Raw genomic sequence first — 15,427 nt, 5'->3', positions numbered from 1 at the left:
TCATTGTTTATACAATTGCTATTATGTTTGCACTTTATGTCAAATCAAATCAAATCACTTTTATTGTCACATCACATGTGCAGGTACATTGGTACAGCACATGTGAGTGAAATTCTTGTGTGCGAGCTTCACAAGCAACAGAGTTGTGCAAAATACAATAATGTAAACAAGCAAAATACAAGAATGGCTACATCTGAAACTAATAAATATATGTACAATATATAATAGTATATGCATTTCTGGATGTGTATACTAAATATTTTTCTACACGTGTGTGTGTGTGTGTGTGTGTGTACACATATTTTACAAATTAAATGGAGTAAACAATAAATAAAATATATAAAAATGTGTAATGTTACTGACTGCAGAGATCAGTAAGATGTGTGCATTTTTTATTTATTAGTTTTATTTATTTAATATTATTTTTTAATTTAATGACTGTCTAGTAGTTCACAGATGTCGAAAAACTGAGTGTGGTAAAGCCACCGATTTTTTTTTATGTATATTTCTGCAATCTGCACATTGCACTGACTTTCATTTTAATGTTTACACCAGGGTTCCTTGTCAGCACTTTATGCTCAGATGTTTGTAAGCTAAAAATAAACTATTGTGTATGTTCAAATATACTGTTGTGATTGAAGAAGTTAAATAAAAATGTCAGTCATCAATTCATGCATCACCTCATGTCATCATAACAGAGGTCTGTCTGACAGGAAAGAACAGTTTAAAATTAATGTAATATAGTATTGGCCATACTATATGATGTATTGCTTGTCTTTGTTTAATAATACAGAAGACAAAGACCTTAAAAAATAATCGCATATCGCATCGCAATCGCAATATTGGGGCAAAAAATCGCAATTAGATTATTTTCCATAATCGTTCAGCCCTACTAAAAGCTATGCCAGTTTATTAGATATGTCTCACTCACAAGGGGGGGACAAGCACCATGAAGTGCGGTGCGATATTACAGGACCCTAAACAAATCCAACCCCTGTGTTTTCATTAAAACACATAGCGGGTAAAAGTTTAAAAAGAAATCTCTTTGTGATAAAGCTTTAGTTGAAGTTGTTGACAACACAATGCAATAACTGACTCATTAATACTGTTTAAAGGTGCACAATGGGAAACATACTCACAGCATCTGGTCTGTAAGGAAAGTTCAGAGCTTTAAGCTGACTCTCAAGTTTGCGTCTATACGGATCTGTAAGCTTGACATGGCTCACACCCAAGTTCTCCACAGTCTTCAACACTACAGTGGCATTAAAACAAACATTACAAACCACATGTCCTAAATAAAATGTATTACACAAGAGCAGAGAAAACAATGCTTACAGTAATTTTCATCATTTGATTTCACAAGTAGTATGAGACAAATCTTACACTTCAGTCGTTCCGCAGCAAATGTTTCAAATTCAGAGAGAGAGATGTTTTCAAGAGGAGGCTGTCCATAAAACTGCAGGTGCTGCCCATAGAGCTCCGACTGAGGGATAGTGCTAATCTTCTTTTTTCTGCCTCCAAACTGCATAGTGCCTGATGGTAAAAGAAATCAAGCATGTTTTAATGTACCACTTGCTAACAAGCTGGGTCCCAAACCTGCCATATCTGATGTAGTGAGCCATTGACCAAAGCGACATTCAATACAAATTCATGGAAATTAAATAAGCTGTTCTTATTTCAAACGCATAACGCTTGATTTTGCCATTTTCTCCTTACTAGGAGTTGAATAAATAAAACACACTATTGTGGAGAAGACCCGAGCCACCATTAAAACGCTTATAACTAACAAACATTAAGAAATTCATTGAGCTTCTTTGATTTCAAACGGTAAAGGATGCTGCCATACAAAATCAGAACAAACGAATTTCTGCACAGCATCTGCTATTAACCTTTAACCAGTCAGTGCATAAGTGGCACCCGGTATCACTTAAAGCAAAACTTGGCAAACGGAGCTTCTCCTTGACTAATCGTCTCTTCAATCCATAGCTGAGAGACTGTGATGAAGAGTCGAAATGTTCCTGACATCTAAAAATCAGCCTCTGCACACAAACTGAACTGACAGTGTGAAGCTGTGTATGTTTTGTTATGTTACACTGGCTCAGCAGTCAGTAACTGTCGTTCTCATAAACTCAATTTCTACATTTAAGGCTAAATGTAGCCGCTAACAGAGACTATTTAGCTTAAGTTAGCAATAGAGCCCATAGCAAGACGTTAAGGGTAGTGAAAAACAATCCAACTTTGACGTTTGCTAGGTATCAGATTTGAGTTTAAACTGCATTGAAAAGACCGAGCTCAAAAACAGCCCGAGAAACTTATTTCACGGTTGAGGAGCAACAAGAAGCATATAATACTGTCGTTACATTACCGATTAGATGAAGCTTTTAGACTCCAAATAACGCAGTCCCGCCAAACAAAAGGGGCTGTTCAACAAACGCGGGTAAAAATATGACGTTGCATCCGACACCGGAAGAGAACGAAAGTTGTGAAGTGGTGTGTACTCGTTTTACTTTTTAGGACAGCCCGCCCCGTCTCTCAAAGTAACGATGACCTCCATGAAAAAAACAGGCAAACAGTTTCTTTTAAAATACTATTACCCAAACTTGGCTTGAGCCAAGACAAGCCACTGCTATTTCACACTATGTTTCTATTTCTGTTTTTTGGCGTTTGAACCAAATCCGACACAAACTCACGGGCGCACGTGTATTACATAACAAATGCCCCACTAAAACGCGGGTTCACCTTATCTTCAAATCAAGAAAATCATTGTTTTTCAAACGATTAATAACAGCTTTGAAATTAAACTTTAAAATTTAAAGATATTAAAAAAATCATACAGAAACCCCTTTCCCAAATGCCCATTTGATAAGGTTGGTTGAACTGATTTTCTTCTGAAATATCACTACTCCACAGACAGTTTACCTATCAGATCAGCAAATTTCCACAAATAAGGATTACTGGCATTGTCCTTAGCATATAAACTTCTCTTCACACAGACACTGCATATGGATATACGGGTGTGTATGTAGGAATGAATGAAACACCGCATGTTTGACACAAGAATGTTAGATTTAAAATAAACAGAATATATTCTGTAAAGCACTTTCAGGAAAGGTTTAAATTCCATGTCATTTATTCCTATGATTTTTGTGGTCGAAATAGATCAGACATTTCGCATTTATTTTTCCACTGTATGTAATCCAAAGTATTCTGTTTTGACGTACAAAAGTTTTGTATTTAGAGAAATTGGTAAATGGTCATGTTATATTATAGAGACATTTTAGTTTATTTTGTGGCTAACTCAATAAACAAAACAAAACAAAAATTCTAACCCAAATTCTGCTCATTTTTGGTAAGTTTCATATGCATACAGTAAAATGAACCTATACAAAAACAAACGTCGGTACGTTTTTAACTAACATCAACCATTGCTACAATTTTCTCAGCAGACGGTTAGGTGTTTTCTGCCTTTTTAAAAAAAAATGAAGCTGCAGTTATTTAAAGTTATTTAACAAACTATTTGATAGTTTCACATTAATGACACATATTCAGAAAGGGAGAAACTGTAGTGGAAAGTACATTTACTCCCTTTTAACACATTTCCGTGTTTCTGCTTTATAACATGCATTTTACTTCACATACCTGAAAGTAAAATTCACTTTTTAATCCGGTTGTGAGTAATTTTCACACGCTTTTTTCTTGGTTGTTGTGATCCGTCCACATAAAACACGCGTAGAAGACATATATAATGGTTGTGAATAAAAAAATATCAACAATAATTCAGCGTTTAAACAGACGTGACTTTTAGGGCTAACATATGAGAACTACAAGTGTTCCCAAGACTCCCGAGGACAGAGGCGCGTCCACGCCGACTCTCTTGCTTTGTGCATTCTTTGGCTCTGCTGCTTAGCAACAAACACTAGCGAGCTAGCCAACAGCCTGCCTGGCTAGCTCTCACGCGCAACGTAGCTCACTGAAATAGGCAGCAATGCATATCCATTCTATAAATGTCATGAGAGTGACCTCAGGTGTTGACAGTCAATAAACGGTATCTTTCGTTTAGGAGAGAACGTTTTTGCATTACACAGGGAAGAAGTCGTTAGCGAACGGAGCAGAAGGTTGTCTTTCTTCTGTGAAAAGTGGCTAATCTTAGCTAGGCACCCTTAGCAGCGGAGTCTCTTGCGTCTCTTGCCACGGAGAAGAGCGGCGGGAGGCTGTAGATATGTGGATGTGGGTTAGCTGACTGCATAGCTCGCCTAATGTCATTGGATGAGTTGTAGCGTCGTTTTACAGGTAAGAAACTGCACGCTTCTTTGGCATGCTTTCCCATCATTTCTTCACCGTTTATTTCACCCAGCTTTAACGCACTACCTCGGGAGCTGCTCTGTACTTCAAGGGGAGCCTCCTTTCAGCAATTCAACAGGTCTTATCTTGACCAAGGCAAGGGATTTGAGTGAAGAAGAGGAGTGGGAAGTTGACTTCAAACTTAATTCCCATCAGAGACTATGAACGCATTACATATAGCAAAAGTCTTCGACAGAGTTGAATAGCTTAGTTGCGTGTCATGGCGTTTTGATCTGTGTTATTCAGTCTTTGCTTCAAAAAATTGTGGTGCCCCGCCTTGAGGCCTGGACAAGTAACGGTGAGTCTATGAAGATGACTCACTGTCTAGCAAAGGGGGGTGTATTATCTGCTTCATACTGAGCAGAATTCAGTACTATGTGCATAGCAATGTAAAACATACCCTGCTACCATGTTATGTAAAAAATGCAGTAGGCCTGTATATTTCAGATTCTGTGTTATCACATTTGTATTGTATGAATATGGTAATGATGACCTGAAAGCCCAGAATTTACTCAGGACAGTTGTTTGTGCAGGTATGGAGAATATTGTGTTTAAATGTGTAGCTGATACCTGTCTTGAAGTGTTAAACTGCACCTTCCAGTCACTTCTTTAGAGCTTGAAAAAAGAAGGCAGCTGGACTTCTTTCAAGAGGCGTTTTCCCTTAAAAAAAACAAATGATGGAAAGTCACAAGTATTTACCCTGGGGGTACCCTTTTGGAAGTGATCCTTATTGATAATGTGAGTCACCAAATGAGCTAAGATGTAAAAACAAAAAAAAAACCCCAACTTGGGTCACTCACATTACCATCAGTGGGGGTTCAGAATGAAACCTCTGTGAGGTCTTGCCCTAACATGACCTATTGAGATCACCTGAGGAGAGTTGTAATTCATTTCAGAAATGTGGGGTATAAGACATGACCACAGTGCAAAAAGATTGCCCCACATTGTTGTTGATACTAAGAGCACAATTATTCAGATCTCATTTTCAAACACTGTTAAAGCGAATCATCATCATTTATCTAAATCTGAATCACGTTGCTCTGAACTTATAGTAGTTATAAATAAACAATACATAACCAGCTTCTTAACCTCCCAGTTTGACAGTTTCTGTGATGATAAAACATATTTAAAGTACAAATCGCAAACCGACTACACTTGAATAGGAGAGGACTAGCTGCTTGAAAGGAAGAGGAGGTCTTTGCTCAACTAAAGAGAAATGCAAAGTCAAGACTTTACAGTTTACAGAGTTTACATTAAAAGATGAGCATACTATTCTATTTTCAGCTGTGTTTTGCCTTCATGTTATACCAACTGATGTGTCATTCAGCTCAATTACAGATACATATTGTGACTCAAATTCAAGCAGGCTGTTGAACACTACAGTCACGCAGTAGGCTGTCAGTGTCCACTGAGAACAGCTTTCCCACAATATGTTGTTTAGCATAGCACTCAGCCACTCCAAGTATATAGCTGTGGGGACACGGTTGCTATGCGGAGTCTGCAGTTTTCTGCACTAATGGAACAATAAACATAGTGAACCACCTCTCCAGTCAAGCTGAAAATTTGTTTTACAACAGTTAGTAAAATGTGCACCCATAACAGTTTAAAAGCTAATTACAGACATTGTGTATGTGACACCATGTATTAGAGTGCAATGAAGTGCTTGTGTTGCTGGCGAATATGATAATTATACTATTAAGCCTATAAAAGTTGAGTTGTGACTGTTGGCTATAAAAATGTATTGTAAAACATTTTTTAGGCTTTGACAACTACATTTGTAACAGTATATTGACATATCAAACTGAAAATAAGTTTGATTAGTATTAAAAAGAAGTAGCAGTCAGTTGCGCCTCTGCTAATTTGCTTGATTGTCAGCCGCACTTTAACAGCATTTATAAGTAACTTATAAACTGAGTAACAAAGTTGGTTTTCATCATATTTGTTCAACTGACAATGTCTCTGAAGTGAGTGATTCATATATAAACCACATTTGAGTTGCACTTGTCCAGTGTTTGTGTGGCTTTTTTTTTGTGTTTTTTTTTTTTTTTTTTTTTTTGTAGTATCTAATATTTTATTTTACACTTTCAGCCGGTACATGTGCTCCCATCACAGCTCTGAAACAATACAGGCACAGTGGAACTGAGAAAATCAGCCAGACGTCATCACCATGTTGGAGGAGGACATGGAAGTGGCCATCAAAGTGGTCGTGGTCGGCAACGGAGCTGTCGGCAAGTCCAGTATGATCCAACGTTACTGCAAGGGCATTTTCACTAAAGACTACAAAAAGACAATTGGAGTGGACTTCCTGGAAAGGCAGATACTGTAAGATGTTCATTTGAAAGATGTTCCACATTATTTATCAGTTATAGTCTATAATCAAAGTCACAGAGGGTCTGTTAACTAACTACAACTTCAGCTGTATAAAATTGTTTTACAATATTAAATACATATTGGAATGTGGAATCCTGTTGGTACCCACATTTTAGGTTTAATCAGAAATTACTCTTTTTTTAAAAAACTGAATTTTACTAAATTTGACACATTTTACTTAAAAAGGCCACTTTGTTATATTATATTTAGCTTTTATTTAATTAACATTAATTATTATTATTTAATATTTTATTAACCACAGCACAGTGGTGCAGTAGTATTGTGGCCTCTCAGCAAGATGGTCCTGGGTTTGAATCCACAGGCTGGCTCGGGCTTTTCTGTGACTGCGTTGGTTCTCTCTGGGTACTCTGGTTTCCTCTGACAGTCCAAAGACATCCATGTTGGTTAATTAACCAGATTTTTTTTGTTTTATTTTGTTATTTTACTTCAATTCTTCTATTGAATGCCTATCTAGTTTTTACTTATTTTACTTTACTTAGTAACTGTGTACTGTATGTATGTACGCATGTATGTCATTACACTCCTGGAGGAACAAGAGCCCTCTTGAGTTAAATGAAATAATTTTCCACCCTAGAAGAAAACATGATAAAATATTTTTTTTCCATGTTATAAATAATAATTAAAAGAGAAAGTTATTTGACGAGAATTTAAAAAATATATTTAAATATTATTACTTTTGTTTATTGAAGGAAATGTTTTATTCCAAATGTCTTAAAATTGTTGTTTTTGTGATTGTCTATTAACATAGAAAAACAAGTAGAGTGTGCTGAGTAGGATATAATAGGATATTATAGATGGATGAATATGTAACTAGTCAATTTTTTTTCTCATCGTTTTAGTGTAAATGATGAAGATGTCCGATTAATGCTTTGGGACACTGCTGGGCAGGAGGAGTTTGATGCCATCACTAAGGCCTATTACCGCGGTAAGATTGCACCTCTGCAACAAATAACGTTTGCTTATCCCATATTTCTAGGCTATTTCTAGGCTTCCAACCAGTGTAAGTGTAAGCACTAGTATATATATACATATATATTTCCTAGAGGGCTTATTCTTAAATCCAATCTGTGTTTTTGCTCTTGGACAATGAATTATGCAACATGTTCAACATGCTTTTTTTTTTTTTTACAAGATGTAACAGCTTGAGAACGTGAACTGTTTGTGTATGTGATCTTACTTTGCAGGTGCGCAGGCATGTGTGCTTGTCTTCTCCACCACAGACCGGGACTCATTTCAGGCTATTGACAGCTGGAAGGAGAAGGTGGAAGCAGAAGTTGGAGATATTCCCACAGTTCTTGTGCAAAACAAAATTGACCTCCTGGAAGAGACTGTTATAAAAAAGTAAGGATTCGGTGGTACAGAAAAGCAATTAACTGTTAAAGAAAAGAGTGCTGACTGTTTATTGAAAATAAGCCTGTTAATTTAGAAGAAAATTAAGAAGTGCTGTATTTCCTTCACTTGTACTGCAGTGAGGAGGCAGAAGCATTGGCTAAGAGGCTTAAGCTAAGATTTTATCGCGCTTCAGTGAAAGAGGACCTAAATGTGAATGAGGGTAGGTTACTGAAAATCTGAACAACTGATCAGATGCAAGTAAAATGGCTTGTTTCTTAATGTTACTGTCATAACATTTCTGCTTGTTGTCTTCATTTAGTTTTTAAGTATTTAGCTGAGAAGTATCTACAGCGACTCAAACAGCAAACAGCAGAGGAGACAGAGGTGGTCCACACAACAAGCAATAAAATAGGTAAGAAATCTTTTTTCGTATCACAATTTAAGCTCTGGTGTTTTGTTTTGTTTTTGTTTCTTTTAAATAGCCTTTACTCATTCTTTCTGGGGTTTTTTCCAAAGGTGTTTTTAATACAACAAGTAGTAATGTCTGCAACCAGAGCTCCAGCAACGGCAGAGAAGTCATCACTTTGCGTCCTAACAAGCAAAGAACCAAGAAGACTAAAAATCCCTTTGGAAGCTGCAGCCTCCTCTAGAGAAAATCATTTCATTTTACTGACCGACAGTTATTTCTGACATTAGATTGCTCGTTATTGTAAGCTGTTGAGGTAGCGACAGTTAGTGACCAAAGCTCACATAGACTGGGAAACACTACACTACACTATATTACTTTATTAACCTAATGTTCATCTTCCTCGCCCCATGTTGATAGGTGTATTGCGGTCTCGAATATTCATCAGCGATCTGGGCACAAAACCTAACCTTTGTACATACTTGGATCCTCCTAATGGTTGCCTTAAGAAACAACTGCAGCTACAGTATGTTGTGTTATTAATCTAATGATGCCCAAAACAACTGAAGTTCTAGCTGTTGGTGCAGGTGGATTTTCCCCCTTATGGCCGAGGCTTTTGCTCTTTCTTTTTTTTTCACTCTTTTTTTTTTTTTGTTTGTTTGTTTTAATGAAACTTGACATACCGACTCTCATCAAAGTATGTAACAGCAAAAGTTGCACTCCATCGAGACTTTTCCTTCTGTACGTGGTTATTCTGTTTAACATTTCAGCTGTGCAATACATTTGCATGTATTATAAAAGATAAGCAGATTATTTTATTCCATATTTTTCTAACTGTTAAACAGATAATGGTTCAAACTATATTCTTCGTCCTGATTGAACGCTGAGTTAAATCTCTGCGTGAAGTATTTTTGTACGAAGCACAATAGCTTTGACTGATCTTATGTGCCAAATTTTCTCTTTCTGAGCTGTGGTTAAACATGTGCTCTCATAGATATAGGTATGTAACCAAATATCAATAACCAATGACACAAAAATAGTCCTTTTTCTGTCTGCTTACACTTGTTAAACAAATTATTTTAGACATAAAACACCATTTACACTAAAAAAAATCTGTTATTTCAATCATAGTACCTCAAGTTACAACCAATTGTCAGTTACAATACAATACTATGCTTTTGATTGCAGTTGTTTACATTGTTTTGTTTATTATTTCTATAGCTTTGACATATATATTCAGAGTACATTAAACACAATACAGAATTCTCCTATTAGTTTTTTGACCTGGATTGTGAAGAACTTTCTCCAGACTATAAAAAAGGAGCTGTATTGGGGCCAGAAAGTGAAAAGAAAAATGAAAGCTCACTGCTCAGTAGGTACTGTACCTGTGGTGTGGAGTTTAGGGCGGGATGTAAACGAATGCTCTCAGAAGGTGTTACAAAAAGTTGGCAATCAAGAGGGGATGTTTTGCTATTGAAGCGCTTACGTGTGCCTGATTATGCAAGAAAATTACATTTCTTTCTAACTAAATGAGAGTACTCCCAGAAACAATCTCCCAGTCCTAATCCTTAGTTTTCAATACAACTATCTGTGAAATGTATAATGTATTCACCTTTCCTTCTGTTTTTCAGAACTCATTATTGGGTTACACAGGTTTACCAAGCACAACAAAATATTTAGTAATATAGAAAAGTCTTAGATTAAATCTTCTGTCTTGAATGAACATTTCCTTAGTAGTTTCAGTTGTAGCTATCTAATGGAATTATAATACATAGGTCATCTGGGAATACATGTGCATGCATGCTTTACTCTTAAAAGAAAAAAAGATTTCAGATCTGTGTTCAGAATTTTTTTCTATTGTGAAAATACCAAAAGGTGCTTAAAATGTGTTCTACAGTTACACCGTTGGTACTAAGATTGTGTCACATTTCAGTTTCCCATTAGGGTTTTTTTTTTTTTTTTTGTAAACTGCTGTTTTGAGACAAGCAAAGTGGCATAACTGTAATGCATGCAGGCCTTTTCCCCTCCCATATCAGTGAATGTTTAATCATTACAATGCCTTGTCAATGTTTACATTCTTCAGAGTACACATTTTAATCCACCCTTTTGCTGTTTTTTTTTTAATTGCCTTCACAGTAGATCTGTAAGTAATGTTTTTCTCAAGCTTGTGCTAGTTTGTGTTTACTTTGTCTTTTGACTGACTTGATTCACTGCACTTTATCATTAAGATGGCGTATAATTTTAAAGAATCAGCAGTTAAAACTAACCATACTTAAGTGCTGTCACTCAGGTGTAATCTTTGTGTCTTAATTTTACTTTTACTTTTTCTCACATGACTTCATTAGCAGATTCACACCTTTAGAAAGACAAACCAACTTGTGTTGGCTTTCAGCCTGAGAAAAACGACACGACTTGCAGTTTTGTTGTGTCACACCCTGGAGTGTGCCACACAACTGTGTGTCTGTTGTTTTGTTTGTGAGACAGTGTTTAGTGGCAATCTGATATAAATAAAAAATTTCTTGAGCATCCATTGTATGATTTCATGACAGTTTCTTTAACCAGAATGTTGTTATTATTTTAACTGGGTACATTTAGTTAGAGTGAATAAGGTTAGGTAATTTTAGAAGTGCAGACAGTTTGGATAAAAGATGGTTATCTGTACCCGTGGCAGTTTTACAAGTTAATAAACAACTAACATGGGTGTAGAAGTTTAGCCTTGCTCTTAGTACCTTGACACGAGAAACTCATACCTCATGATCCTCATATTCTATGTTATTTCATATCCTTATGCCAAATGCCAAACAATAGATGAGTTTGCTCAAATGCCATCCGCTGGGGAAGAGCAAGTGATAATATGTAGGGCTCCTAGACAAAGGCAACCTTTACTTACTTAAAACATTGTATGCCCTTTGCACTGCTGACATTGTTTTTCTATTTGACACAAAACAACTAAGTGTTGTAAGTCTCGATTTTTAAATTTGTCCTATAGATTATCCTCTACACCACATGTGTGGACACGTGGTGTAGAGGATAATGCCTCTAAATAAACAGAGGCACTTGCCACATGCTGCACTGTATATTTAAAGAAGTCTCTGCCCGACACTCATAAGACAACAGGTTTATTTCGTTTTTTGACACGTGATCTGAAATAAAACTCATATGTGCAAATACAAAATAAAATCCATATATCTTGTGTTGATTTCACACAAAGAGGTAGTGTGTGCACTTACAAAATCAACTACCTAAATTTAAAAGTGAGGCAATGAAACAAAAAGAGAGTTGTTTAATTCATTGCTGTTCAGAATCTTTTACTGCACTAGGTGCATATGTGAACACACACGTACATTGTATAAACATTAAGTAACCAATATTAAGTAGATCAATGTAAAAATGACAATGATTTGGTAAAACTGGATATTTGTTGCTCACTTTTCTTGCTACAAGTAGCAGCCTTCTGAAAGCGAACATTCAAGGCACATTTAATGCTTTGGTGATGAGTCTTATTGACTACCGTTTGCTTTTGTGTTCTCGAGTTTTTGATGATCCATAATCTTGATGTTCTTTTCAGCATTTTCAACATTTCTCAATAGAGTCTCCAGCCTCCGCTTTATGTTCTTCTGGTCCTCCAGAGCGCAACCGATCACAATGGCCTGAAACTTCTGGTCGATGGGAATGGCCGGTGCTTCAGTCACACATGCGGCGTGCAGGGCCAGCAGCTTCTGCCTGCTCCCCTCCATGTCGTCCAGCAACTTTTTCACTATTTCATCTATGATGGATGTGGCTTTTTGTAGCGCCTCCTCCTGCTGCGGGTTTCTGATTGTCCCAACAGAGATTTCCACAGACAGCGTCCGGCCCATTAAACGGTCTGCAGTTAAAGTTAACTCCTCTCTCTCTCCTAAGAGACACGACACACAGGGGAAAAAATTAAATAAAATACATTAAGTGAAAAAATACATTTACCACAGATAACTAGGTTTTGTAAGGGGTAGCATGTTGGCTAGATTTATCTAAATTCAAATCCTTGCCCTTGTCTTTATTATCTGAAGTTTCCATGTTCATGACTGTGCTCAGTCTACCAGAAGCCAGGGACACAGTTATTTTATGCAGTGTAAAACAACAGGGTGGGCTTACACATCTACACTTCAGATCTGCAAAGCCTTTCTAAAAAAATTCTCTGAGAGACAAAGCAGCTGGTGTAAAAACAATCTACAGCAGATAAATAGAAAGAAAATCAAGTCTGCTGAATTTGAATTTTCTGCCTCAAACTGTCATCAGTATGTATGGAGGAGGTCAGGAAAGAGACACAGCAGTAAGTATCAGCGGTGTTAGGGATCTTGTCAAAATTGATGAATTATGAACACAGAAAACTACCGTCAGATTTTGATCCACCATGCAGTACCATCTGGAAAGCATCTGATTGGCTTCATTTTTCTGCATGACAATGATCCCAAACACATTGCTAATGGATTAAAAGCCAGACAGAGGAAACACACAATGGAACACTATCTGTAATGGACTGGACTCCCCAGAGCCCAAAGCACAACATTACTGAAGCAGGGTGGGATCGTTTTGACAGAGAACAGAACAAAAGGCAGTAGCCCAAATTCTGTTTTGCCACATATATTTTGTATTTCTATTTATTTGTGCATGTTTTACTACATCACTGCACTTATTTCCACTTTACTGTCAATGTAGAAAGAAATAAGGAGTGGCTCAAGACTTCTGCCTAATACTGTACACTGTAATGATTTCTTTGCAAGTGGACGCTTTCTTTGGAAACAAAAAAAAAAGAAAAGAAATACGGGTAATCAAATAAAGACTGCAGGTGGTTTTCAATGAGCATGTTCAGCCTAGTTTAGTGCCTTCATTAAAATAGAGCTTGATGTATAAATGACATCCATGAGCTGTAAACAACTACTTGGGTGGAACTCTTTAAATCCTCAGACATTCACGAGCCCACCTCCACCCAACAGCAAAGTTAACTTTCAAAGCGTGTCTTCATTGGATCACAATGTTGCAGTGGCATCAGAGCAGAAAATACAGGAATTCAAAACACAGCAAAATGATACTAGGAGGCTATATGTTCACAGTGACATCAACCAGCGCGTGACTTTTGAGTTCAAGTTGTGATAGTCAGCAAGCCGCCTCACCAGCACAGATGTTACGCATTTCTTGACTGTTCTGTAGAGATTGAATCATTTCCAGGATGCACTCCCTTTCCTGCTCCATGGCCGATGCCGCTTCGCGTAAAGACTCCACCCTGTTGGAAACAACAAAGCATGACAATAACCGTCCATTGAAAAGCATCCTTAAACTGCGAGAGTAATGATTATGATGCTGTGAGCTACGAACCTAAAGCAACCCACCTATAAAACATGTGATCATTAACTGTTCTCGGAAAACCGCTAAGAAATTAAAGCTACTTTTATGGCACATTTTAAGCGCTGTAATAACTTGTTATAGAAAATGTGAGCAGTCATATATATCCCACAAACGACAATGCTTGAATAGGTGGCTCATGCTAAGGCCCGTTACTTAACTACCTCATTTCCAGCTGGTCCAAACTTTCCAGCAGCCGCCCCGAGCGATCTGCCATGGATAGCGTCCTGCTGAACTTGCTACAGGTAGCCTCGTTCATCTTCGCCTGTATTTTTGCCTGAGCCATGATGATGAACACCCGTCACAAGGCTGATCCGTTCCGTAGTAAAAACAAATCCCGTGTGCGGTCAACTCCGAGCTGTCCAGCTGACTGTAGCTCCACCGGCTGCTGCTGCAGCGCCCCTGGGAGAACATTTCCAAACATGGGCTGTGACTTCCTTCACTCACTCCTCATAGAAGCTTCCCGAGGAGCCCAGAACTATGCTCTCAAAACGAGGGTCCGAGGACCCCCTGAAGGACCCCGGAAACGGCCGTCCGGCCCACAGAAAAACGAGCTAGGATTTAAATTAATAGGATAACAGTCACTTTTTTTTGATCAACAAAACTAGTTAATAGACTTTGCTGAATCCACCACCAAAACCTTTTAACTCTGACAGTGATTTATGTCAATGACTAAAGTACTATAAAATATATATATTAAAAAAAATTATACTATATTGTAAATTCCTTACATTACATGAGGAGTTTTTACTCACCAACAAAGGCATCTTCACCTCTGGCACTGCAGTTAGCCTGGAGCTGCCAAATTCTACAACCAGGAGCCCAGTGCTAATTAACTTGTACTGTGTCAGTGCAGAACACCCAAGACTTACCTCATAGTCAACTATCTTCAAAGTGTTTGCTCTTTAGCCAACTTGCCCAAAATCAGATATCTGGCTTGTAACAGCCAAGGGAATGGAAACTTTGACGGATATATTGCAGTTGAGTACAATATAATAATTCTGAATTCATATTTTCAGTGTTAATCCATGAAAAGGAATTGGCTACCCAGATCAGTGTATGCAGGGATGAGCTGTTAATTTTATCCAAGAGCCCACATGAGAAACTGGTACTGCGGTAGTCCCAGTTTGTAATGTGGGCCCCTTGGGAACATTAATTGCTGGGTATACGAGTTTTACTCGAGTGCACTCTTAAGTGTGTGCACCAAATTAACACATTTCTGGAGCACAACAATTATGTGAATTTATATTGCAGACTTCTGGGTATTGCAAAAGCTTTTTCCTTAAGAAAAATAATCTAACATTCTAGCATAGAAGGATCAGGATTCACATGACACCATGCGAAGAGTCTGTGACATACAATACACTGGAAAACAGAGCGCAACTGGAGACACAGCACTGTGGTCACATGTTCAGCTCAGGCATCTTGCAGTGTGGTGGATGCCATCTATAGCACACGTGTCGAAACACTCTGGCTCCTCACAAGTATCAAGCTTACAAAATTGCAAATCTGCAAGGTTCAGTTTGGTGTCCACTTACTGCAAATAATGAAAAACGCAGAAAAAGTAAGAAACAGGAC

General features: G+C 37.5%; 3 protein-coding genes across 4 annotated transcripts in view; 1 reads left to right on the top strand and 2 right to left on the bottom strand.

Annotated features, from left to right (window-relative positions):
• The window catches only part of prim2 (DNA primase subunit 2), a 28,595-nt gene extending 24,701 nt beyond the window's left edge, over positions 1-3,894 (bottom strand). The window contains exons 1-3 of one of the 2 annotated variants that reach the window (XM_085477930.1): positions 3,640-3,894; positions 1,384-1,533; positions 1,140-1,252 (exon numbers count right to left, since the gene is read on the bottom strand). In XM_085477930.1, the coding sequence (XP_085334056.1) occupies positions 1,140-1,252; positions 1,384-1,528 (258 nt within the window). In that variant the 5' untranslated portion in view covers positions 1,529-1,533; positions 3,640-3,894. Of the gene's footprint in view, positions 1-1,139; positions 1,253-1,383; positions 1,534-2,365; positions 2,481-3,639 lie in introns of those variants that run through there. The other variant, XM_085477929.1, reaches the window with a different exon arrangement.
• A 32-nt stretch (positions 3,895-3,926) lies between these two features.
• On the top strand, positions 3,927-10,998 carry rab23 (RAB23, member RAS oncogene family). Its single transcript, XM_085477931.1, has 7 exons — positions 3,927-4,290; positions 6,430-6,663; positions 7,572-7,657; positions 7,917-8,073; positions 8,202-8,284; positions 8,384-8,476; positions 8,581-10,998. Exons 2-7 carry the CDS (start codon positions 6,509-6,511, stop codon positions 8,712-8,714), a joined length of 708 nt encoding a protein of 235 aa, XP_085334057.1. The 5' UTR covers positions 3,927-4,290; positions 6,430-6,508; the 3' UTR covers positions 8,715-10,998.
• Positions 10,999-11,573: 575 nt separating this feature from the next.
• Positions 11,574-14,135, bottom strand: bag2 (BCL2 associated athanogene 2). The gene is made up of 3 exons (XM_085477932.1): positions 14,014-14,135; positions 13,621-13,730; positions 11,574-12,365 (listed from the first exon to the last, which is right to left on the bottom strand). Exons 1-3 carry the CDS (start codon positions 14,133-14,135, stop codon positions 11,971-11,973), a joined length of 627 nt encoding a protein of 208 aa, XP_085334058.1. The 3' UTR covers positions 11,574-11,970.
• Between the last annotated feature and the right edge of the window lie 1,292 nt (positions 14,136-15,427).

The sequence above is a fragment of the Copadichromis virginalis genome, linkage group LG13, assembly GCF_057382275.1.
Source record: "Copadichromis virginalis isolate Kocher_CV1m ecotype Utaka linkage group LG13, C_Virginalis_male_GT1.1, whole genome shotgun sequence".
In the NCBI taxonomy this organism is placed as follows: domain Eukaryota; kingdom Metazoa; phylum Chordata; class Actinopteri; order Cichliformes; family Cichlidae; genus Copadichromis; species Copadichromis virginalis.
The sequence above is the reverse complement of the archived record's forward strand: the minus strand, read 5'-3'. Positions and strand labels throughout refer to the sequence as shown.